The sequence below is a fragment of the Sardina pilchardus genome, chromosome 4 (genome assembly GCF_963854185.1).
Source record: "Sardina pilchardus chromosome 4, fSarPil1.1, whole genome shotgun sequence".
Taxonomy (NCBI): domain Eukaryota; kingdom Metazoa; phylum Chordata; class Actinopteri; order Clupeiformes; family Clupeidae; genus Sardina; species Sardina pilchardus.
In genome coordinates this window covers 6,121,001-6,147,183 of record NC_084997.1, presented here as the reverse complement: position 1 = coordinate 6,147,183, position 26,183 = coordinate 6,121,001, and the positions used below count along the sequence as shown (strand labels likewise).

General features: G+C 45.1%; 2 protein-coding genes across 5 annotated transcripts in view; one reads left to right on the top strand and one right to left on the bottom strand.

The window, feature by feature from the left end:
* rapgef4a (Rap guanine nucleotide exchange factor 4a) overlaps positions 1-14,275 on the bottom strand; it is a 34,925-nt gene extending 20,650 nt beyond the window's left edge. Inside the window, exons 1-4 of one of the 2 annotated variants that reach the window (XM_062533825.1) lie at positions 14,172-14,275; positions 10,702-10,844; positions 10,400-10,488; positions 9,381-9,527 (exon numbers count right to left, since the gene is read on the bottom strand). In XM_062533825.1, coding sequence (XP_062389809.1) covers positions 9,381-9,527; positions 10,400-10,488; positions 10,702-10,844; positions 14,172-14,254 — 462 coding nt within the window. In that variant the 5' untranslated portion in view covers positions 14,255-14,275. Of the gene's footprint in view, positions 1-614; positions 728-9,380; positions 9,528-10,399; positions 10,489-10,701; positions 10,845-14,171 lie in introns of those variants that run through there. The other variant, XM_062533826.1, reaches the window with a different exon arrangement.
* A 6,069-nt stretch (positions 14,276-20,344) lies between these two features.
* ppp1r9ala (protein phosphatase 1 regulatory subunit 9A-like A) overlaps positions 20,345-26,183 on the top strand; it is a 26,492-nt gene continuing 20,653 nt past the window's right edge. For all 3 annotated transcript variants that reach the window (XM_062533824.1, XM_062533823.1, XM_062533822.1), the window contains exons 1-2: positions 20,345-20,519; positions 21,076-23,071. In XM_062533824.1, the coding sequence (XP_062389808.1) occupies positions 21,233-23,071 (1,839 nt within the window). In that variant the 5' untranslated portion in view covers positions 20,345-20,519; positions 21,076-21,232. The remainder of the gene's footprint in view (positions 20,520-21,075; positions 23,072-26,183) is intronic.

Below are 26,183 nucleotides of genomic sequence, written 5' to 3'. Positions count from 1 at the left end.
CCAGCACACAGACCCCTCTCATCACTTACATTACACAGACATCAATGCCCTCCGCCTCACAGCACTCTGTGGCTATTGTCCGACATGCGGTCAGTTTGGGATACACATTTGCTTTCATGAGGAGCTGTGTTTGCCTTCTATTTACAGCCCCTATTGATGGCAGGCTTCAGAGAGATTACATTAGAAGGGGCCAAATATATTAATTTTAAATGTGCCTTAAGGCTACAGTGAAAGAAACGTGCATCTCCAATGGCTTGGTTTCACTTGTTTTGCAAAGACTCAAAAAATCTACTCTGAACAGCCCAGATTGCTGTGATTTACACACATGAGTACACGGGACTCTATACATCACTGTGCATGGCTGCACAATTAGTCTCAAAGTTGAATTATTCATTCAAAATTACATCATTGACATGCTGTACACTTCCAAACCACTTCCTCCAAAACCAGGTTACTCCAAAACGGCTTTATCTTTTAATTAGAAAACAACGCGTGTCTCTCTGAGCTTCTTCCAAAAGTCCAGAGCACTACTAGACTAGTGAGACAGTTGACAGGCACACATTCCCAAAGTACTCATCCACAACACATTTGCTGGGTGACTAAACAGGACTCACCTAGACAAGTGAGAGTCTCATGATGAGACAGGAGGGTTGTGATAATCCTGTCAGCTCCTCAGATCCACACATGAAATCCAGTCCACCTTTCTGAAGTCTGCATCAGAGTGCTCCTTTATGCGTCCAGCATCCACAGCGTCTCTCTCTTTGAGCTGGGGAAGGATGTGAGTATCCCAGTCTCTCTCTCTCTCTCTCTCCCCTCCTCTCTGACTCTATACCCTCCTCTCTCACTCACTCACTCACTCTCTCCCCTCCTCTCTCTCTCTATTCCCTCCCCTCTATATCTCTCTATCTCTATTCTCTATTCCCTCCTCTCTCTCTCTCTTTCTATTCCCTCCTCCTCTCTCTATATCTCTCTCTCTCTCTCTCACGCTGAGTGCAGAAACAGAGCTGGAGTTTCCTTGCCCAGCAGAGGGGCACCAAACAGCTGACTTCCCTTCACAGGGCAGTTGCTAGGCGATTACGCTACTCAAATCATTGTGCACTGATGAATGCACCTCACTCTCTCTCTCTCTACCTCTCCCTCTCTCTCCCTCCTACCCTCTTTTTCTCTCTCTGTCTCTCTCTCCATCTCCCTCTCTGCATCTCTCTCCCTCTCTCTCTAGTGTGGAGCTAATACTCAACACAGGCTCTGAGAGAGAGAGAGAGAGAGTAGTCAGCAGGTCCCATAAGGCAGGGGCTCCTTCAATTATTCAAACTATTAAGCAGTATTTAGACCAAACACACAGACGTGCACCATAAGTGGTCTCAAGCCAACACCATTATATTTAATGCATAAGCCTAAGCCACCATTCACACTCATTACTGGAGAAAACGCAGGTTCAGAGAAAAAAAGACTCTTTTTTGAAAAATGGCCGTTTAAAACCAGCTGAGATTTGTGGGAATTACTTTTATCTCCTTCAGACACTGCAGAGAGAGTCTTTCAACACATATTAGCATTAGCATGTCACACAGATACTGTTTGAACTGAATTTGACCCTCACTTTCAAGCATGGTAAGAACAATGTGTATGTCACCATTTGGATCAAAGGCTTTAGGCAGAATATGAATGTTGAGAGAACACTGTGCTCTTCTCCTGGTCACGTGACTGAGCTTCCAGTAGGAAGATGGTGGAGATAGAATCTCAGCTCTGACCTTCCAGCTGATTAAAGCCCAGTGCTGCTGCCTCATCTGTGGCCAGGGAAGGCTGCACAACAAACAGACCAGCAGCATATCAAAAGGAGGACTTCTAATTGACATCAAAATCATGGTGCCGCTGTTTTGGTGGCCGCTTTGAAATAATAAATGAGTTATTTCCTGTGAGCTGCATGTGGGCTGTTCAGAGAGGATGTTGTCTCGCCTCTGTCCTTTCTAGAGAGAGTGGACTGGAGGGGTGTAGCTGCAGGGCCATCATCTCCTCCTCCCATTCCGCCCTGACACGGTGAGTTAATACCCACATAAAAAATGCCCATCGATTGATGTCACAGTGTGGACAAACTGCCCAGGGGCCTCAGCAGCGTTTTACTCATTACATAACTGCTGCTGCATCTCTGTCAACTTGACTGGGCATTATCTCAGTGCTTCTGTGCCTGAGTGTGTGTGTGTGTCTGTGTGTGTCTGTCTGTGTGTGTGTGTGTGTGTGTGTGTGTGTGTGTGTGTGTGTGTGTGGGTGGGTGTGTGGGTGTGTGGGTGTTTGGGCAGACATTAGATAATGCTTACTGAATGAGAGCAGGTGCTAGAGTATGTAAGGTAGGCCTGAAAATTAACATCTAAAAATGACACCACACAGCCCACGATGGTGAACTGTTCCAACAAACCTACATCATACCAGACAAACTGCAATGTAAAAAGTGAATGCACATGCCATCCATCAACCAGACTATAAGTAAGCATGAATAAAGTAAACAGAATAGTGGGATTATTCAGTCAAGAACACCTCTGTTTATATGCCAAAGCAATTATACAAGAGCAGCGATGCAATTACAGAAGAGCATGGTGTGTTTCCTCTGGAAGCGTGAATCAGACATCTGTGATTGAGATGGCCTTTGCATCTCCAAAAGGCCACCCCAACTACATTCAAATGCATTCACTTAGCAGATGCCGTCATCCACACAGACTCTCATTTCTGGTGGGGGATATAAATAACTGTAAAGATGACTATATGAAGATGGCTGTATATAAAGATGTTTATGGGGCGATACATGTTTAGCAGTGTGTATGCAGTGTGTGGTAATCAGACCCATAGACCCGGTCTGGGTGGCACCTTACTATGCTGTAGTAGGCCACACCACAGTAGTAAGCACAGCTAACGTGGCCACAGTGGAGCAAGGGTCATGTCACTGTGCTACATACTTCACTTTAATGGACATTCAGCACTGTGTGTTAGGCTATGCCTTACCACCATTCACTGAACAACAAAAGAATGAAGAAGCTCCCAAGAAAGTGCTCCGATGGAGTCACTTCCAAGCCCAGCCAAGGTTTCACACGGTTTTAGTGCATGCAAATGAATCCCTCAGAGGCACTAACTGAAAATCAATTAGACACAAGGCAACAAGCTGAGAGAAATTCTGTTTGTGCCAGAAGATGGATCTCATAGAGTAGAGAAAGACTTATTGTACATGCACAACTGTGTGTGTGTGTGTGTGTGTGTGTGCGTGTGTGTGTGTGCGTGTGTGTGTGTGTGTGTGTGTGTGTGTGTGTGTGTGTGTGTGTGTGTGTGTGTGACTGTGCGTAACTGTGTGTAACTGTGTGTATGGGTGGTGGCTGAGTGATGTAATATCACTTTTATTTCTTGTCTTTCCATCTTTCCATTGCATATCAAATGCTGCAGAGGTTGAGACAAAAAACTTGGAGAGACTTAAAAGGCATCATCTGACATCTCAATAACAAGAGTGATAAGATGTCTAGAGCAGCCTAGCTGGAAGCCAACAATTCACAACAGAAGCTAGATGAACTCCATTCCCTCCAACATGTTCCTCAACCAAACACACTATGAGAACACGAAAACAAAACAATAAATAAACAAGTTATTTTCTGTCCTTCCTGAACTCTGTGTACATTTTGGAAAAGGCTAAGAGTGAGACTGGAGACCCAGTCTTGACCCCTCCCTCCCTGTCTCCCTCCGTCGCTCACCGACTTAGAGGACGCGCCGGGTCTGTGTCACTTCCTGTTAATCAGCTCTCCGTGCTGACACGGCAAACCGCCGGCCCGGCCCGTAGGCTGAAGCCCAGTGGCCACCTCAGCAGCTGTGTGTAGCCACACGTCACCACACATACACACACACACACACAGCACACAGCACTAGATATATATCACTATACTGTATATATACAGACACACACACACATAGTACACATAACCATACATAAACACACACACACATACAGCACACAGCACTATATATATATGCACACACACACACACACACACACACACATACAGCACCACACACGCACGCACACACACACCCACATGCAGCACACATCACCATACACAAACACACATACAGCTCACAGTGCATTATAGTATATAAAGTGTATATAATGTGCTGTGTGCTGTATGTACACACATACAACACACTGCATCATACACAAAACACAGATGACCATATAAACACACTTTTGAAACTGATAGTTCTGGTCCTTGATTATGATCACGTTCGGTGTAAAACCCAACACAAATACACCTTGACCATATTTCGTTCTATGTGCTCACACCTTACACAAAGTAGCTGCATCATTTAGGCACTCTGCTTGCGCATTGTGTAACAACACCCCTTAGCTGTTCTAAGATCAGCTCCCAGTGAAACAAGTAAGCCTCATTTCAACATTTATTGTGATTTATCTGGATGGTGTTTCCAGGATTGTCAGAGAGGGTATCCAAACTGTAAAACACAGAACATCATGATGCATGTGTACTTGTGTATGTATGTATGTGTGTGTGTGTGTGTGTGTGTGTGTGTGTGTGTGTGTCTCTGTGCCTGTGAGGGGGATTCCTCTGTGCCTACTCTGTTGAATAAACATTCTCACAACTGCCTCTTCGAATAACGCCAGCTAAGCTGTGACATGTGCAGGGAGGCGGCCATGCCTGGCGGTTCTCACTGCGGCGGGTGCTGATGTCAGGGGAATGCCCAGCATACAACAAACCTCCGACCGCCACTCATGTTCCACAGAACATATTCACCAGAACTGAGAGATACGCGCCACAATAAAGAAGTCCTAAAGAATTCCATTCCTACTTATACGAGTCGATTTAAAAATACATCTTCTGTGTTCACAGTGTTTAAGAACCATAACGGAAGGCCGTCTGCCATGAAAGTCCTCTGAGGGCCCCATTAAACACCACTGAACATCTCGTTACAGACGGGGCCTTTGATGTGGAGGAGCTGATGAGGAGAGAGATGTCAGAAAAAGAGGGAAGCCCGTCATGTCTGCGTGCTCTGCACAGGAGTCATGAATAAAAGATGGCCTCCATCGCTTGGTTCCGCTCCGCTCTGCTCTGCTCCGTCTGGTGCTGCTCCGTCAGCACGCGGTGCCACGGGCGTTCTGCGGGGCCGGGAAACAAGCGTGGGTGGAGGACAGGAGGTCTGTTCCAGAGACCCCCTGATGCCCAGGGCCCTGGCGTCCCCCAGAGGACGGGCATGCCCACGTGCCATCAGAGGAGCGGGTCCGCACAGCGTCCGTGTGACCCAGTTGAGCAAGAAGCTCACAGCGTGTCAGCTGCCGTTAACAACAATGAAGAGGGCCAAGCTGCCCGTTGGGTGGGGGTAGGGGGGAGGGGGGGTTACACTGATGGCCGATTTACACAAGCGATGAAGTGAGTTGGCAGACCGGAGATGTGGTATAAGGGAATGAAGAAGTAGACGAGAGGAAAGGGAAGTTGGAAAGGCCCTATAGGTTTACGATAATGAAATTCTGAAGAACGCAGCCAATTCATAAAAATAGTCGTGATGAAATTACTGCTCTGCCACGGAACATTCACCCAACATGAAACAAAATCTAGAGAGCCTCCGATGAACAGAACCCTCTCACCATGGCTCTGACAAAGATGGAGAGTTTTATCACTGTGACAGGGCACAACTGGGAAACAACACTCGCTAAAGCTCAGCACATAACAGTGAATCAAAGTTATTCTCTAGTCCTTTGATGCTAGTGCAGAGAATATTAACTGACTTTAAGAGTCATTTATAGCCAAAGAGTTGACATTTTAGAATAAACTGAGCTATGGAACAGCAAGAAAATGCAATTAGATGAAGATTGAATTGGCAGAGGGAGCAAGACGAATGAGCCATACTGTAGACGTTGGGGTGTATTTTTTTTTCAAGGGTAAATCTAATAGCTCTGTAGTCTCCAGACAGTGGGCACTGCAATGCCAATTGCAAAAGTTTGAGGCACATTGCTGTCATTATGGATTATTTGTGCACCTATCAAGTCAGCTCAATATACTTTAGAAACCACTCCGCCACTGTGCCAGTAACTGTCAAAAGGCACATTCAGTTGGGCGAGTGACGCACGACACAAAGTCAAGCACCAACACAACTTCTTATGTGTAAAAGAAGCATCTTAAATATTACGTGTAGCCTACATTCATTATATTATAGACCAATCAAAAAGTTGAGGAAAAGTCCAGACCGACTCTAATATATTACAGAAATGTATAAAAACACCCCTCTCTGTGCTCCTGCTGAAGCTCCTATTCCATTAGCGAATGAGTTCAGACAGAATTCACAACCATCTCTTGCCCACCTCACCTCACCTCACCTCACCATATCGCTGGGGCGCTGGGACAGAGAAGCCTTCCAGAGGCTCCAGGCAGACAGACGCTTAAAAGCAGTCCACCAGACAAAAGCTCAAATACACCAAACCCACTCACACACACACACACACACACACACACACACACACACACACACACACACACACACACACACACACACACACACACACACACACACACACACACACACACACACACACACAAATTCATCACACAATAAGGTTTGTGAACCCAGGACTGAATGGAAAGTAACCATTCCAGACCGACCTCTCAGGTTTACAGTTTTTTCCAATCGTTTACACACTAAAATCAAGATTAACAGACAGTTAACAATACTTAACACTTAAGAAGCAAAACGCCTGCGCAGAGTAGTACAACAGTAAGCACAAATTCAGCTTCACACTTTTTGCGAAACATTACACACAGTGAATGTCAAAACATAAAACACATTTTCACACCTTAGACACAGATAAAGATTGTTAGGTACTTCCTTCTCATTATAAAGCCCTGGCTTGCCAATGACCACACTAATGAACAAATTGAATAATCACATCCACCAGTTGTGTAAGCACACATGTGCAAAATTGAAAACGCAGCACTCAGGTGAGTTATGCTCGATCCTCGAGGGGCGTTCCCACTGATCTATAACTAACACTGGATAAACTCTCCCATTGTTTTCGCCCCATCATTCTTTATGTCGATCAGTGAGGATCGAGGCCAGAGGAGCGAGGGAGGATGTATAAAAGCCCAAATGAGAGGCACCCATAGCCTGTGATGTGGATGAACTCTTATGGTCTATCCAGATAGACAGAGATGATTAGAGTATTACGTATTGTTGTAACTTGTTCGTATTGTTGCTTTAGTTTTTCTTCAGTGACTGTAAGTGTACAGTACTTTTTATTTGTGTACAAATTTTTATTTTTCTACACTTTACAGTAGTAAGAACTATAATTTTGCCATTTTCTGTTGATTTACTTGTCACTGTAACTGAACATATGGTGCAGTTAAAGAAAGAAATATTGTCTGCAGCATCAGTTTTGTGCATTGCTTGATGAGGGTTCATCAAAATATTTTTGTCATCTAAATTATCCTAATGCTCTCAAACAATATGTCTGAATAAGATCCATATATTGGAAGAGGGTTTTTACAGATGTGTTTTGAATTTATTGTGTTGGTGTGTATAACATAATGACAGTGTGGAATCATTCAAAGAATGTGTTAGTGATATGAGAACAGTATAAGGTTTTATCAATGTGTTTATTGTTTTGACAGAAATATTTCATTTTGCTAACAATCTGTTATGTTCTGCTGATTGGGTGTTGTGTTTGGTTAATTGTGTGATGTGTTTAGACAAAAAGAGCACCGTTTTCAAAATTGTGTGTAAACGATTGGAAAAAACTGTAATGGTCTGTTGGTTGCAGGCGGTATTCCAAGCTGCACTCTCAGTACACACAACCAACAAGCAAAACACAAACCACATACAAACACACACACACACACAAACCACATACAAACACACACACAAACACACAAGCCACATACAAACACACACACAAACATACGAGCCACATACACATTCAATAAGCCTCCCTGTCTGGGAGAGGATACAGGACTAATACCTAATACAAAACCTTAAGCACAACTCGCCCAATGCAACCCCCCCCCCCCCCCCCCCCCCCACACACACACACACACATACACAAACACACACCATCCACCTCCACATCCCAGAGGAAATAGATTCTCCCACTCAGGAAACCGCAATGTTGTCTCCATCAGGGCGGCAGGATTCTCCAGACACTCTGTCACCTCCTGGGCCATTCTGTGCCTTCCTGGTACAGGCGGGCGGAATATTCCCATTCCACTTGACCCCAAATGAACTCAAACCTCATCTGCAATTCAGCGCTTCCTAGTCCATGTAAACATCCCAATACCATGGAAAAGCGCCCGGTAACATGACAATTCTGGCCAGCGGAAAGGGCTTAGTCATGTTATGTAACCACATTCGATGTTTTCCAGGAAAATATTTATCTGCATTTTCCTCATGCAAACGCTTGTCATCTAAAAATACATAACATCATTGGCCACATCTAGATGAGAGCATCACAGTGATCACACTGTATCGGAGTTGTTCTGATGGACTCTATTGCTTGGCATCCAAAACAGTCCAGAGTTATACAACAAACCAAAATAAACCCAAAAGCACAAACAACCATGGGAAATGTGAGAATAAGTCACAGAAGACCTGCCAGTTTCAGCAACCAACCAACATGTCTGAAACTTCAGAGTTCTCTTTTACGTCACACTACCCTCTAGTGGACAAAACTGATTAAGTATGCATTTTGAACAACTCTACTGGATGGAACCGTATTTCACTGCAAAGTTCTTCTGCTTTAAACCTCTGTGACAGACTTTAGTATGAGATGTGAGAGAAAGAGTGCTGTGTGCACATCCTTTGCACTTGATGCTGTGTTGATTATTTTTTGACGTTGCTGGTGTATACTAGGAAATAATATTATAACAATATAATAACATTACATTTTGCATTAAAAAAAAATATGAATTGAAAACTACTATTGAATACCTTAGCTATCAAGACTGAGGGATACTCTATAACAATCATAACAATATAATTAATCTGCACCATATAGTCTGCCTTAATTCAAAAGATGGACAAAGTGCAGTCTAACTAAAGCTTATCTAATATCGAGGCAAACGAGCAAGTTCCTAAGCTCAACCTGCTTGCAAACTGTGTGTGGAATTATATGAAGTTCTATCTTCATGACTGTAAACCAGTACCACATTCAAGGTGCACCGAGTACAAGTCCTGTCGGAATGAACACACCTTTGGCCTACATCTTGGCCCAAATAAACGCACACAACCCAACGAGCAAATATACACTGAGTGGTAAGCACTTGAGCCAGCGGTCCACATGGCTCTAGCAAGAGAGAGGGCAGGGAGTGCTCTCAGAGTGGCCTGGCCTGCCCGTGTCTCTGGTTCTCTGGCCTCACCTCCCACAGGGCCTTGAACTCTCTCTGCTCGATGCGCAGCAGCTCGCTCACTTCCCGCGTCACAATGGTGGCGTGCCGGGGGGTGTTATCCAAGATGGACTCCCCAAACGCTGTGCCAATCCCCAGAGTGCAGATTGTGACTGCATCCTTTGAAGGAGGGAGAGAGAGAAAGAGAGAGAGAGAGACAGAGGGAGGAACAGAGACAGAGAAATGGGCAGAATTGAGGGCAGAGAGGAGAGGAGAGGAGAAGGAGGACGAAGATGAGGAGGGGGACGATGCTGAGGACAAATTTAATCAGGTTACATTCACTCAATTTAAATGTGCCTAAGAGAGTGGATCTTGTAGTGTTGTGGCTCCATCCACTGCCCGATATGGAAAGCAATTTAACACTTGCACACATGCATACACTGAAACACACACACACACACACACACACACACACACACACACAGACAACAACACACACACACACACACACACACACACATACACACACACACGCACACACACCCACCACACACACACACACACACACACACACACACACACACACACACACACACACACACAAGACTCTTAAAGGCTCTCAAATCCCAGTGCTCTGCAGCAGGAGGGGAGTGGGAGATAGTCCCAATAACACTAAAAGGTCTCTGTGGTCTCCAAGGTTAGACATCACTGTCAGGAAGCTCTTCAAGCACACATTTCAAATGAGCTTAGGAGCAAATCTGTATTGCGTAACACATCAATCATGACTAGTCACATTAGGTAAAGCTGTTTTGTATTACTAGGTCAAAACAGTGAATGTTGAGCAGACTTAACAGATAGCTAGTTTTGAGTTCATAGAGTACAGCTATAAGGATATGTGCCATTATCATCCCAAATATCAAATAAAGTATGTATATCTTTGTCACTGTTCAAATGTGCTAAAACATTTTTATACGAGCATAATCTCGCTATAGAGGCACGGATATACAAATTAGTTACAGTAAAAATGTACACTTAACAGTGATGGCGTGTACCTGGTGATTGGCAGTCTCTGAGACTTTGACATCCAGAGATCCAGACAAAACAGCATACCAACTGGTCCCAATGTCCCCCTGTCTGTACACTGGGGAAAACAGAGGCAAAGTTTAGCCCTGAGGAACTGCCTCATGCCCAGAGCCATATACAATGAGGTGACAGCTCTTGGTGAAATGTTGTGTTGACACAGCAGAAAAGTCTATGTGGAAATAAACTACAGACATTTTGTTATTTATTTCAGTCTGATAAAAATGTTCAGTCCCTGTCATTTTTAGTGAAACTAGCTTCATGTACAACCTACATGTGATCCCTTTCTCCAGACATTCATAAAATCCACACAGGCATATCTCCTGTAGGAGCCTGGGGTTGAACCTCTCGAAGGCCTTCACATTTTTCAGCCGGGCCAGTATGATGTCCACATCCTCCCCTGACCGTTCGGTTGGCCTGGACAAAGCAAGCACATGTATTTCAGCATCAGTTGTTTACCCAACCGTCCTTTATAACAGTCAGAGGGAATGGGAATGTGTCCTTTCATCCCGTCCTCTTGTTTGATGCAAGCTCGGTTGCTACAGCAACACCTAGCAAATCAGGGTTGGCTGGCCAGCAACACTGATAAGAGCAGATTTTCTCTTTTGAACATGTGTGAATGCATAAAAGAGTGATAGTACAAATGAGTAGAGTGCCTAACACACTACAGTATGAAGTCTGTGTTCTCAAACTATGTGCTGAAGGTAAGCAGCTGGGCTCCACTTATCTGCCTTTACTCTCCTTTGTCTGTCATGTTTTTTCTTTGCATTCAGTGGGTGATTGTTTTGATACATTTTTTGTTGAGATCTTCTACTTCCTGCTTACACTTGTCTCAAGAATTTGCATCACACATAAGGCTTTGCACACACCTGAATTGACCTTACTTACACTATACAGAGCATATGAAGCATTATCACCACTTCAACATATTTCTGGAAAGCCCGACCACTCGTATGTCAACCATGTTTCAGCATTTATCCATTTGAATTCTTGCACTTGTTCTCCATCACTGAAATATCTCACATGCACTCTCAAAGAATCCCATTACTGTCTAGCAAAATACTTCATTTCATCCAAGACCAGCTCTACAATACACCATAAAGACTTACTTAAACAAAGAGCCCACAAGTTCTGATGTAACGCTGACGTGATAGACTGGTGCTTTTGCTACCTGGAGCTGCAGGGTGCTATAGTGGCACAGGGGCAGCAGCCTGTAATTACCTGTTACACAACAGGCCCAGAACAACAGACAGACTGGTACGGGAATATATCCACTTGAGCTACATTAGCAGACTAAATTGAAAGCAGACGATCTAGAGGAACACTGTTGACTATTGTAATAGTGCATCTACAGGGCATACATACAGAGGCACATCCATTTGGAGATAACAGACTCTGTTTTGAGCCTGGGGCATATATTCTCGAGTATTCTTTGATGCTGTGCATAGAAACACAATATCCTCATTTTTAGAGAGGCTTACCCATCAGGTAGAGGTTGTACTTAATATTTCATGCTGCCAGCCTATTTTTACCTCACTGGATCAGATAAGATATGACCAAATGATGTGTAATGACAAATCGCCTGCTTAACAGCCACAGGGCTTGTTCCCTGCCATAAGCCCCCTCTCCCTACTGAGGCGAGGTCTGATTATTTACAGGTAAGTCCCTCCAGAAGCAACCTTTTTATCCTGCGCTAGGTAAACATGGAACACTGTGTAAACACATCTGTCGAGACTGCGGCACAAAGCTCTCGAGCTCAAGCAGTCTGTCAGAGTGCACTTTGAACCTCTCCTCAGATCAGCCTCTTCAAAGTCCTACTGTATCTCTAGCTCTCTCTCTCTCTTGGTGTAACTATGAATCTACCTTTCTTTCTCCCTCTCATGTCAACATTGCCCTAGCACTGTATTCCTCTATTACAGTCTCCTGCTTCAGTCTTTCACCTCACTGTGTGAGTCGCTCTTGTTCCCTTTCCTCTCCTTCACTCCCTCTCTCCACTGTGTCAGCTGTCCCCTCAACGCCCTGCCTCCCTCCCTCCCTCCCTCTCTCTCTCTCTCTCTCTCTCTCTCTCTCTCTCTCTGCCCCCATGTACTCTGAGGGGACTGCAGAGGCAGCGCTCTCCTGGAGCACTGGACCGTCTCTCCCTGCAGTACCGTCCACAGCTCAGCTCAGAGCGGAGCCCTGTGCCCACAACCTGGAGGCTGTGTCCGGCCAGAGGGCCTTCAGCAGGGGCAGCCACAACCAGAGCTGCTGGCCTCCCTTCATCTCAGAGTTTGGTCCTAATCTCTAAGACAGATCACATCTCTCTCTCTCTCTCTCTCTCTGTCTTTCTCTCTCTCCAAAGCAGGACTGGCAAGTCAAAAAACAAAAACAAACAACAAGCCTCCCACCTGTGTCATCCAAGTTGTCGGTGATTCAGTTTTGCTTTCTTAAGCGTTACGCAGGAAGAATCTCCATGCACTTTAGTGGATAGAGAGTAGCCTAGTACTGCCTGTTACGACAGCACACAGGATGAGTGTCCGGTAGATACAACTGGTTTTGTGGAAAATCAATTGATGGCTGCGCTGACAAACTATAGTGAGTGTATGTGTATGTGAGTGAGTGATTCAACTGGCCACCCAAATTAACATCACTTAGTGTGGCACTGCTTCTGAAATGAGCACACAATTAACACAGTGCGCTGACAGTCCACCAATGCTTGGCTATGCAAAGACTGGTAATATATGTGCAAAGATATTGATCCAGAGGGAGAAGATCCCATTAATCCTTGATGTGCATGGCTCTGTGAGTCCATTAAGTCATCAGTGGGAGCCCTGTATGTATCATTAATACATTATGAGGAACACTGTTGGCCCCTCACTTTGACATTCACTAAATCTTCCAACAGTTTAATCTCTAAGGTGATGAACTGCAGATGTCTAATTGGGAAGCTGGGACATCCGCTCAGCTAGGTTGGTTTTAACTGTCCTTTTTATGCACAACTGTTCGGTTATTAGTTTGGCATCTCAGTTCTTTACAGCAGTCACACCGTCTGTTTCCCTAACACCCCGATATGCCCAGTTGGCAGACAGGATAGAGAAAACATACCTTGGAATCAAAGCCAGAGTTGTTAGAAAGACCTAATCTGCCTGATGACGACCTGATCGGGATGCCAAACTCACCCCCTCACGAAACTGCACCGCCTCGTGTTTGGTGGGACACTGCGATTCTCTATGAAAACAAATGGGGGAATCTCCTGTGCCTGTGACTGCGCTGAACTGGGCTGCGGTATAGAGGTTGTGCTTCGGTCTCTCTCCTCCAGGTGACATTCGCCCTTTATCTAGTATCGCCTTTCACGTCCCGTATAGGCTATTTCACCTCTTAAATGCCAGCCAGCATCAATGCCATTGCAATGAAAAGACACTGTGACCACCGCTTATGTTTCGTAGGTGCAATTAGCTTTTTGATAACGGAACAGTAGCTGCACCGAGGGAAGCGAATTATGTCCTGCCAAATTACCTAAAATAATACAACCGTAGTCGCACATCACAAACCACAAATCATCCTCTCTGATTGAATAAGGCAACACAGACTACGAGTTTTTCATCGAAATCATGCTGACGCTAGGTGTGATGGGGTGCTTTCCACAACGCAGAAAATACTTAAATCGCCAAAAGAAATTATCAGACACTTAAGTCGCAAGCAGAGGATGCAGAAGACCACTGACTTTCAATCGAAGGAAAGAAATCGTATACGCTACTAACTTACCTTTTATCCAGACAAACGATCCATTCTGCAGAGGCAGAAGAATGAGTAGAAGTATGCGCTGCTACCATTTTTGGCGAGATCATGGACACCGACAGTTATAGGCACGATTTGCATCACTTGTTAATGAGCTGCTCCTCTCTTAGATTGAACTTCAACACATGGTTGTCACCTGACCCATGCTTCAAGAGGTGCACCTCCCATGCTGGTCACAGCCTATAACATATAAAACGACCAATTGTTCTAGCCTGTTCGGCGGGTGTTCAAATATGCGTAAATTAACGACAGAATATTAAACAGTGTATTTCGTCACATTTGCATTGCTTTCTGTGAATCACTAGATCACAAGTCACAAGTATGACATACAGTAGGCTGGACTAATTCACTAGGCTACAATTTATTTTCATATTAGCCCACTAAATGAGTACGGTAGCCTAGCGCACTAATAGTAATTGAATAAATTGGGTTTATTGGATTAAATTGCTTTGGGCATTTTAAGTGTGTTGGAGGAGTTTGACAACACAACGTAGGTTACAGTACAAATAGTCAGCCCACAAATCAACTCAAATTCACTTTGTATTTGTAGTCTACGTCGCGAATTCCCTCTGAGACTGCATAAACGCAGTGTGAATTGAGGATCAAGCACCAGGCGCCACTGTGACAGCTGAGTGGGTGGGAAAGATGCAATATTTTTTTCTTCAGTCTTCTGTTGTGCCGCAGCCTATGAGCGGAGAGTTCAGCATAATTTCGCTCTTTTGATTTCCAGTGTATGCACGGAATGGGTTCGGGCTAGAAAAATGGTCATGAAGTTTGGAACCTCTTGAAGTGGATGGTTAATTAATTCGCATGCCCTTCAGGATGGTGTCAGTGGTGAGCAGTTTTCCAGTGGCAGTATATTAAGATTTCAGTGTAACAAATCAGTAGGCCTAAACATAGGCATAGGCTACATCTTTAATGTCCATATTGTAAGGGACTCAGAGGTCCCATTAGGCAGGTAGCCATGCACTTGCGTATTGATGCCCAACATGGTTTCCTGTCTTCCCCATTCCCCACAGACACTTTCACAAAAAATGGGCCAGCGCAGACCCATAGTACAGTACAGTTGCCATAACAACCATAAGGACACCCCATGACTATTTTGAATGCTATAAACTGGGGTGTTGTGACTGTCGGTGAAAACAGTGGTCTTTGGTGCAGAGTAGCCTTTAGCCACCCCTATACTCGTAATGATGGTGCTGTGATGATTCTGAAGAAGTCTATGTGCAGTGCAGACGGTATGCTACCTCTGGGTGGCTGTGCGGCTGGCGGCAGTCTCAAAAGCAAAGATACACACCACCATTACAGTCCCCAAGTACCTGTGATCACTGGCCTATCAGATTGCGGGGGATAAAACTGCAACTGTGGCACACACAGAGGGCAGAGATGGATACGGTGTAGAGAGCAGATGTGTGGAGTCACAGAATCAAAATGTCCACTCAGCACCCCAGAGCAACTGAGTACTGCAGCATATCAGCATGCAAAGCCAACACTCTTTCTCCATTTCTCTCTCTCTCTCTGTCTCTCACACACACACACACACACACATACACACACACACACACACACACACACACACACACACACACACACACACACACACACACACACACACACACACACACACACACACAGACAGACAGACAGACAGACACACACACGTAAAGTTCCATTAATGTGAGCTACAATCAGTTAGCTGGATCTCCATTTGTAGAGGGAATGAAATCACAGTCAGAGCCAGTACACAGTAACTGGATTGATTACAGGCTGTCTCAGTTCCCTGGCGTCTGTCTACAGACCATAATTAATCTGCTCTTATCAGACCATAGTGTAGTTGCAACTTTATTGAAAAACTGAAAAAAAACATAAGGGACTTCTCTGTTTCTCTCTGTTTTCATATAATTCAGATACAGGTAACCAAGTTTGAAGTTCTGAACAGGGGGCCTTCATAATTGCTGTATTCAGCGATGCCCCCCCCCCCCCCCCCCCCCCCCCAATTACAATAATATATACTTCTATATAACACTGTATATACATAAGCTATTTCAAATTGTACTATATTTGACACACAACCTCAAAATCAACTTTGAGTGCTCTACTGGCACACTTTAATACAAATTCCTGTTTGAGCGGTGCAATTTTTTACCAGAAGGTGGCAGCATATACAACATATAAGTTATATAAAATACCTCCTAGGCATAGCCCTGCTGTATGATCGCTAATCTCAGTAGGTTGATGCAGTGCTGAGCTTTAAGAAGCTGTAGGCATTGCTTAGATTAATCTGGAGTCTCTAGCCCAAAACAGAAAGAATGTGTGGATCAACTATCAGTTTCACAATGTACATTCTTGCAATGTTATATTAGATTTGGGATGGTGAAACTACGACCATACTTGGCCAGGCAGTTCTTGAACATACATCACACATTCTACACATGGGCTCAGCTGCCAGCTGCAGCTTCTAATCCATGCCACCCTATGCCACTCCCAAATTCTGCAAACATTTACAGCTCTCCTCCTCGCCATCATGAAATCTGATCTGCTCAGTCAGCCGAATGCCTCACACACCCCTAACTCACCCACTCCATCACTTATACTGCACACATTATAAAAATGCACACAATGACTGGCTGTGGATAAGTCTTGTTCAGAGTCTGCCTGTTGAATGTTATTCCTCATACAGTATAGTTGTTGGTAAATACTGATTATATGCTACACTAAAGGATTTCATGAAAGGTGTTTTTTTACAAGACAATGTATTGTTTAAACTTTGTGGGGGAAATGTGAACACGACATGATATTTAAAAGTAGACAGACCTGTTGAGGCAACTATGAGACATTGCATTTTCCCTCATAGTATTTGACAAACAATTGTATATTCAATGCAGTGATATTATTTGAAATATTCCACCCAAATTGCAAATAACAGAAAATGTTCTGGCTGTAATGAGCCCAGATCACATCCTGTCTGTCTCTCCTAGCTGTGGCCTGCCAGGTCAGGATATTGTGTTGGAGACACCATACCTACTCCAGCAGAGCGGAGGTGAATAGCCCCTAGCCCCTGACCCCTGTGGCTGTGAGCCAAACATCTCTGAGGGAGGGAGGGAATAGTTGAGGGGTTGTTATGGGAACAGTGCGCCTGACAATGCCTCCTGAGAGGGAGGAGATGGCTCAACGGTTGCTCACGTGCCTGCATTGCAGCACCATGCTGTGGTTGCCAGGTGATAATCCAATGAACCTGCACTACTCAACTCACGTAAACAAACACCCTGGGCACTAGCTTCACTGTTTCAATTCCAACTGCTGACAAGCGCTGGAGAATGTTTGTCCTGCACGGATCGCAATCCCTCTCTTCACGTCAGTGTTTACTGTGTGTCAGAGGCCTTGCCCCTGCTTTCACACATGACATTTCAGACTCAGTGAACATTATTGTGACGCACGCATACACAATATCAAAGAAAATTCCTGAAAGGAATTATGCACTTTCTCTGAGAAAACCACAGAATTTAAATATGTGAACTAACACAACCTATTGTAACCTGTACTTAAAACTGCACTCCATTGCAGAACTACCGGTTCAACCATTACTGAGCCAAGGGCATTATGGACCACAACTGTAAACAACGGCATGAGATGTGGCTCAGCAGATAACAGCTCTTCACATTTGAATTAGGCAGATAAGTCCAGGAAAAGCCTCTGGAACAAACTACTTGGTGCAAATAAGATCACGAAACACTTCTACTTCCCTCCAAGGCCCGGAACAGATAATGGCTGACTCAGTAAAAGATGTGATCCTGATCTGGCCCAGATATGATGGGTGTGGGCCAGACTCGCTCCATGTGGCACAGTTAGGATGAGAACTTTACTGTACTAAGGAATTGTCTGCCAGTGCTGTAAAAGTAACAAATTAAGAGACATATGGAGAAGGTTATCTAATTGCCCTCACTTGAAGATAGCGGATTTCTCGCTCTCTCTCTAGACTCACTGGTGTCACTGTGGGTTAATTTTTCATGTTTGTCACAATTAAATATGGATATTGGGTGGTCCCCAGGGCATGTACAAAAACGGCATACACAAGAGGGAGAAATAGACCACCATCTGTGGGAGCTCTGTCTGCCAAGTCAAATTCATCCTCTGAGAAGACATGAATTTTTCATCAGTTGGGGCCTTTAGCTTGGGTGAAATTTCCTCTGGGAAACAGGTAGGTGGTGTTATGTTTTTCCTTTCTCTCAGACAAGCTAGGATGTGTTATCAAAACATATTGGCAGGATCTTTAGACTTTAGGCTGGATTTTTCTAAAGCTATACGCTTCTGCCTCAGTATTCATCATTTTAAGAAGACAAGGGTAACAGGTCAAGCTGCAAGCATCATCACCAGCTGCAGGCAAAACAGGTTCAAAATCTAGAGTTGACCTGTTACATTTGCTCCCTTATTCCCTACAGAACAAACCTCTTCAAGCACAGACAAGCCACCTTGCACTCTCCACCCTCCCCCTGAACATTTCTCAGGGGAGATTACAAAAGACTCATCCACACAAATGCTCAAATGATGACACTGTAAAAGTACATTCACATGCCTAAAAACTGTACCTGAACTGGTGAATGAAAACTCAGTAAGTCAGATCAATCACACTTGTTAGTTATACATTTGGTGCCATAATGATTACGATGCATCTAAAATGATTAAGATGCACCTATAAGCAATTGCTCCTGGAAGTGGTCAACTATCACCTCCATATTACAGTGCGCTGCTGATACTGGTGGCCCTCTCCCAGATGCATCCAATGTGCTCTCTGTGTTTTTCCAGCCTCATTAGGACTGGCCCAGAGCACCGGCGCATTCACAATTAAAGCCAGCAGAGTTCTGAATGGAACACGCCACATGGCCCGAGATGTGTGCATCTTCCCCTGATTGCTCCAGAGCTTTGTGACCTAGTTACTTTGAAAGAGAGATCTGGGCGCCATCGCGCTGTACAAAGGCTATGGTTTCTCATTGCTGTAAGAACTCGGTAGCGGTCTGAAGGGACAAAACTGCATGCCACCCCGTATGTCTAAATTACACTTAACAGTGCCATAAGAGTCACATAGCCAAAACCAAAGTAAATCCTGCAATCGTCTCAGAGATGTCAAGTTGTCACAAAGAATAAGAAATGATGCCACCATAAATCATATAAAATGTAAGCCTTTGTACAATCAAAGCCACCAGGCTAAGCTTGATCAGGATCATGCAATTCTGTGAGGGATTAATTTCATAATCTAGAGTTTTTGCATTCACTTCTTCATTACACACAGGATTATCATGCCTGTGTTGAATGTAATCTGACAATATAGGTGCCTCTCATGTAAAGTTTATACGTCCTCCCTCGCTCCTCGGGCCTCGATCCTCACTGATCTACATAAAGAATGATGGGGCGTTAACAACGATAGTCTATCCCTTCGTCTATCTTTCTTTATGTAGATCAGTGAGGATCGAGGCCCGAGGAGCAAGGGAGGACGTATAAACTTTACATGAGAGGCACCCTATGTGTTTGAGTAGACACACATAAAGTGTGATATGAAGAGATATATATATACAGTATATATATATATATATATATATATATATATATATATTAAAGCAATTAGGTTTAATATGCCTATGTTTTAATTCAGAGGATGTGTGTGTGTGTGTGTGTGTGTGTGTGTGTGTGTGTGTGACGTTATAGGCTATATTCCACCACCAGAATATTAAGAACATAAGTAAAGACAGAGTTTGCATCAGATATAACCTATGACATGAATAAGCAAAGTCAATGAAACTGATGTAATTGTATGTAAAACCATGATGGAAACTACCTGTTGGCTAGTTTGCATTGTGGCATGCACTGGCACGATCGAGTAGCCTATGCAGCACACAACCAAAATAATCTTAAACATACATTGTTTCCAATGCGATAGAGTTCCAATGATTTCTTTAAGATTGCAAACCTAAATCACTGGAAGAGAAGTCTTTCCCACGCCATTTCCAGATTCTCTGGAGTGGCGGCGCAGCCATGCAGTCATGAAGGGGGTTGGGGTTAGTAGCCCTGGAATGTGTTCGTGTGCGCGTGCTCGACCTTGTCTGATCGTGTTGCGCGCCAGATAGGAGCGGTTACGCGCAGCGGTACGACAGGTTTGTGTGTGTGTGTGAGAGTGTGTGTGTGCTTGAGTTTGTTTGGACTCCAGGAGAAATCGTTGGAAAGATGATGATGGCAGTAAAGAAATGACAAGTTTGCAAGGATAACTTTCATGGAGTAGGAAGGACTCAGTCGGCTCACAGCGACAATGAAACTGAAGTAAAGGTAATCTTTATCAAGTTGCCCCGTTGTTGCTGCTGCTAGTTTACATCGCTAAAACTTATGAGCACACACTTGAGGCTACCAAGTTACGCATGTGGGTTCACTGAATGAAACTTTTGTATCCACCGTGTTGGTAATATAGAAACAAATGTTAAAGCGGTTGTGATTTTTTTAAGTCTACCGAGGGATTTGATCTTCAGACACATCGGCTACTAAGCCTTGAAAACACAAAGGTATCTCACCCGCAGACGGAACGATAGAACAATACACTTTGAATAGTGAGTTAAGTAATGAAATAGGCTACTGTAGCCTATAATGTGCTATGCGCGGCAGTGAGTAGTGTTGGGATAGGTCCAACTTTCAAACACTGAAAATCAGTTACTCGAACCATGCTAACTTTCTTTCTATCACAATGAGCTGATTTGTAAAATCTGCTTTGTTGAGTCGCCTGAATCGTGGTGGTTTAGAAAACGTGAAAAACTACTGTGGTTGGCAGACTGACTTGTGTCAAAGTTTATTATTGGTAAGTTAACATCGTTGTTATATATTTTCTTTGTAGATGACTGCCGTCTGACTGACTGTCGTTTGAAATTGGGCTATGCGCAAAGCTATCCAACCACATTCATGGCGCTGAATGATTAGAGAGGAAGAGAAGACGCCAGTGGGAGCAACGGTGCACATTCGGACTCATTCATTTCAAACCTGCAAGCTTTAAAATGATGAAGGCGGAGAGCAAAGGGGAGAGGAGTCTTCGAAGTGCTTCCCCACACAGAAATGCCTATAAATCGGACTTCCATGCAATTAAATGCTCCTTTGATGGTTCGAAATCCGACGGCGCCTCTAAATCATATGCAAATGGATCCAGCGAATCCCGGGAGGACACCAGGGGGAGGCCCTTCGGTAACAGAGTTAACAAAATCAAGAATATCTTCCTGCAGATGGATGGTCAGCAACAAGATAGCCCGGAGACAAACAAATGTATTTTGAAAACGGACGCATCCCCAGTCTCCCCAACAAAATATGCAGGCAGTAGCACACCTAAAACCAGCACAAGCAGTACCCCTACAAGTCCAGAATCTCACAGTTCTGACAAAACTCCCAAAGGGGAAGATGAAAAAGAGATCGACAAAGTGGCTTTGGCAGAGAAATTCTCGGTGACTAGGAAACTTTTTGAAAGGGGCCTTAAAGAGCCATCTGCTGAAAGGACAACCCCAGGTAAAACGTTTGGCCGACTGTCCCAGGGTGGCATTTCTGATGAACCCAAAAGTGGCAGGAAATCAACAGGCTCTGCTGAGAGCAATGCCAGCAGCAAATCTGAAAACAGTCCAACTTCGCTGGCAAAGACACCAACAGAGGAGAAGAAAGATGGTGAAGAGGCAAAGCAGGCACACCGGCTGTCATTAAATGCAGGCCCCATATCCAGGAGACTGGAGAACTTCATGGCTGATAGTGATGGTGAAGAAGTTGTGAGAGGATCTAGCAAAAGCGCAGAGAACGCTGTGAAAATTCGAAGTCCACTTCAGTGTTCGACCCCCATTTCATCTGCAATGGAACACTCCAACAAGCCCACTTCTCCTGTTGGTGATGCCATTAACAAGCCTACTTCCCCAGTTGCTGATGCAGGTCAAAAAGCAACATCTCCTGTTACCAATGTGTCATGCAAGACCCCGTCTTCAGTTACTGGAGGGTCCATTAATAAAGCAGTCTCAGCCAGAAGTGGTCCAAGTGAGCCCACATCCCCTAGTGGCCATAGTTCTTATAAGCGATCTTCAACAGGTGAGGGCATTTCCAAACCATCCATAGCCAGTGATGGGATCAAGGCTTCCAGCCCACCCTCAAGGGAGCCGAGGTCGTATGGGAGTAGCGTGTACAATTCTAACCGGGCCAAGAGTGACACTGCAAAAACTGAGGCGCATGTGGTACGGAGTCCTTCCAGGGACAAGTTGCCTGACCAGGCGCCAACGCTGGACCCAGCAGGCGCTTCGGTGGTTCGCGCCGAACTCGTGGTGGTGCAGAACGAGTCGTCGGAGAGCGATGAGAACGAGGAGGTGTGCTTGGATGACCGAGTGTTTACCGAGTCCAGAGCGCAAAAAGAGATTAAAGCGACGGGACCAACGGAAAATCAGACCGAAGCACCGAAAGACCTGCCCTCTCCAAAGGAGACCGAGGCCACCAAAGGGCCTGAGGTGGGCAGCAGAGCAGAGATCCAACATGCTGAGAGAGAGGAGTCAAGAGAGGGGACAGAGACAGCAAGGAACACTGCTAATCATCATGAGGAAGAGGAGGAAGAGGAGGAGGAGGAGGAGGAGGGGGGAAGTGAGCACGAAGAACCAGTGAGTAAGGGAAGCCCGGATAAGAGCTCACCTGTGGTCTATGGGATTGAGAATGCAGCTTTTGTGGATGATAAGGATGCGGAGCAGCTTGAGGAAGAGGATGAGGATGAAGAGCAGGAGGAGGAAGAAGCGTATGAGGAGTACGAGGAAGCCCCCGGCCTCTCTGATGAAGAGGACCCTAGTCCGCGGCGGAAAGTTTGCTTCTCTACCCGGCCAATAAAGGTAAGCAGAAACATTTGTTGGATTTGGCAGCCCTGTAGGCCTTGCAGTCAGCCTGGGGTTGAGCTATTGTTTTCATTTCAGGAAATGCCTAATGTCTTACCTTTTTATTATGTCATATGTTTTGTTACCAAAAAAAGTGTCACATCTGTACTTTAATGGTGATCGACAACCGCAAGGGACAAACATGCACGGTGACCGTCTTCACAGCATGAGGTGCAGAAGTGGTCATTTCCTGTGACGTTTTTCAGATATTAGTAGCTCTGCAAAGCATGAAGAAAGCTGAGGAGATCTGTTGTCAAGATGTGCCTTCCAAATTAATTACCAGACTGATTGCTTCTCGTCTCACTGGAGTAGGCAAGCGATGCACACACCACCTCTTTAAGGGGGTCCTGTAAGCCTGTTTAGGTTCTATATTGGATGGATGCCCCTGTTATGGCTCTGGGAGTCAAATATTGTCTCTAGAGTTTTGGAGCTTCATGTGTGGCACGCCTGAGGAGATTCTTACAAACCAAAATAGTCCCATGAGTCTGAAGTCTCAGGCCACATCTTTATCATATTTACTACAGGAATGTTCACGTCATGGAGACGTGTTTATGGGGTGTTTGTCTGGAATGGCCAGCAAAGTATTTTTGGAGTTGTTGTTGACATTGCTCTGGGCCGCGCATGGATGGCAGCAGGCCTAAGCAAGGACAGTGGAGAGGGAGAAGACAACACTGGTATGAGGAAATGGGCCTCAGAATCATGTGGGTATTATCAGCCATTCACAATGCAGAGCTTCATGTAACAAAAGGCCCCCTGGCTCAACAAGTGATTATATGTCTGCATACAGTGTCGACATACCACAGGGCTGCCGGTCAAGTTTTCTGTTGTTTTTGTTGTTATTATTGCCTGTGTGTTTGGAGTGGCCAAGTTTAAGAGTCAGCAAGTTGTAAAACACATAAACATTATACTTCCCAATCCTGGGATATGGATTTGTTTATTTAGCTTTTCTTCTGTTGGCAGTCTAACATACAATAGCTGCTCTTAATTAAAGGGTCAAGGCAGTGCCCGTGACTGTAGCACTCTGCTGTTACTACTGTCACTTTTTGGTGTGTAGGCGCTGGTTGTCCACATAAACCCCTGCGGAGGCGTGAGGGGTGTGGAGGAAGAGGCTCACACCTCGCTCTGTCATTACATCCAATCATCAGAGCAGATAGCAGCCAGGCTGGGAAAAACAAAGCCCTTTAGGGGCCCTCACGGGGCCCATCAGCAGCCTGTGTTTACGCAGGCCCTCCAACGTGTCCGGTGTCACCTCACGGCCCTGCAGCAGGCGGCCGATGCCCTACTGACCACCTGGCAGGGGGCTGAGTGAGAGCTGGAGGGGGATGGGGATGGCATTGCCGTGGAAGTTGTAGTCATGACGAAGTAAGTGAGTAAGTATGGGGTGGGCTGTGGAAAATGCCATTCACTGCCCTGACTACATGAAGCTACAGCTTGAGCAAGAGGCAGTAGTCTGGGCTGTGGCCTATGATCCGAGGTGGGTAACATGTGGAGAGGTGTTCATCATCACCTTTCATATGAACGGACCTGAAGTGATCATAGTCAGCTCTTGAAGGATGAGTGTAATGAAGAGCCGTGAGTGAGGCTTTCATGTCCAGCCCTCCTCCTCAGTAGTGATGCAACACATCTGTGGTGCGTTGTGTGTTTCTTCTTGTCTTGTTGAGAAATGTGGTTGTAAACATGGCAGTCTTGTCCCGGCATGTGCCTGGGCTGGAGGCCTGAGGCCTTTGTGCAACAATTCCCTCTTTGCTGTCCTCCATGCAGAGAGTTTACACTTGACTTGTCTGGAGCATGCCATGGCCATTGTACACTGACGTGCTGGGAGACGTCAAAATAGTAGGGTATGTTAGTGCTCTTGAAACTTGATCACATGTGTACACTTTCTGGTTTCGCCATCATAAGCCTGGTATTTAACTCTGACGTGACCTTTTGGATGTTCTTTTACTTTTGTTTTTACTCAGAATGTGAGGCATTAAAAAACACATTTATCTAGATTCTGCACTGTATGTTTTTTAAAAAGTCTTAAGACTTTGGCACTGGTTTGTACAGGAACAAATTCCCAAATGTCAGAGATCAGCTCAAGTTCAGTTTTTCTCACCGGTTTAGTGCCAGACCAAAGTGTTTTATAACACACCAGCCAAGTAGACTGATCACGGAGGATGCTCCAGGCTCCAGACACAGTCAGCGCGCCTATTTGAGAGTGACATCCAGCAGTGGAGGGTTCTAGCCCGCCTCGTCCAAAGCCCTGTCCCTGTCCCTGTCCTAGAGAGGAAGCGCCTTGTGCTCCAGGTCACATGGGCATCGGCGGCAGGATTAGGTCTCCGAGTAACCTGAGATTCCGCTGTGGAAAGGCGCTGTCCTCGGAGGAAGAAAGCTCCTCTTTGTCAGGCGAGCCTCCGAGCCCAGCCTCTGAATGTGTCCCTTGATCACCGCCTGCGTCTGCATGCCTTCTACACATCCATAGATAGGGAACGCCATGCGATACTGCATTCAGGAAGTGCCGGCTTACTGTATGGCTGGATTTAGGTTCGAAACACACACACACAGACACACACACACACACACTCCCACTCCCCTTTTAACACGGTTTTATCTGCTTATCGCTGTCCCTGGATATTTACTGTGGTTATCAAGGTTAAGAACCTTACTCCAGGGAATCCCAGCTGGATTTTGACTCTATCGCCTGGGTTATCACCGCACAGATATAACATGGCCTTAAGGATTTCCCCTGCAGTGTCTTGTGTGCAGGGACTTTGTGGCCAGAAGCAGTGGACTGGTTTGCATTTACTCATCTTTTTTATTGTTGTATTTCTTTGTCCTCACTCCACCTGCATGTGATACGAGTTGCACTTATTGTGCTTCAGAAAATACTGCGCCGAGACCGATTTGTTGTCTCTGCATTAGTGTTTGGGTGTGATCCGTAGACTTAATGGCTTCCCTCTAGAGCTGCACAATTTAGTGGGTCAGTTGCAATACTATGGGGCGATGACAGCTGCCCAACTGTTACTGTTGGGTCCGGATAGAGCCATCAAGCCTGTTTGAAGCTTTGCAACCAGTCCAAATATTTGCCTTC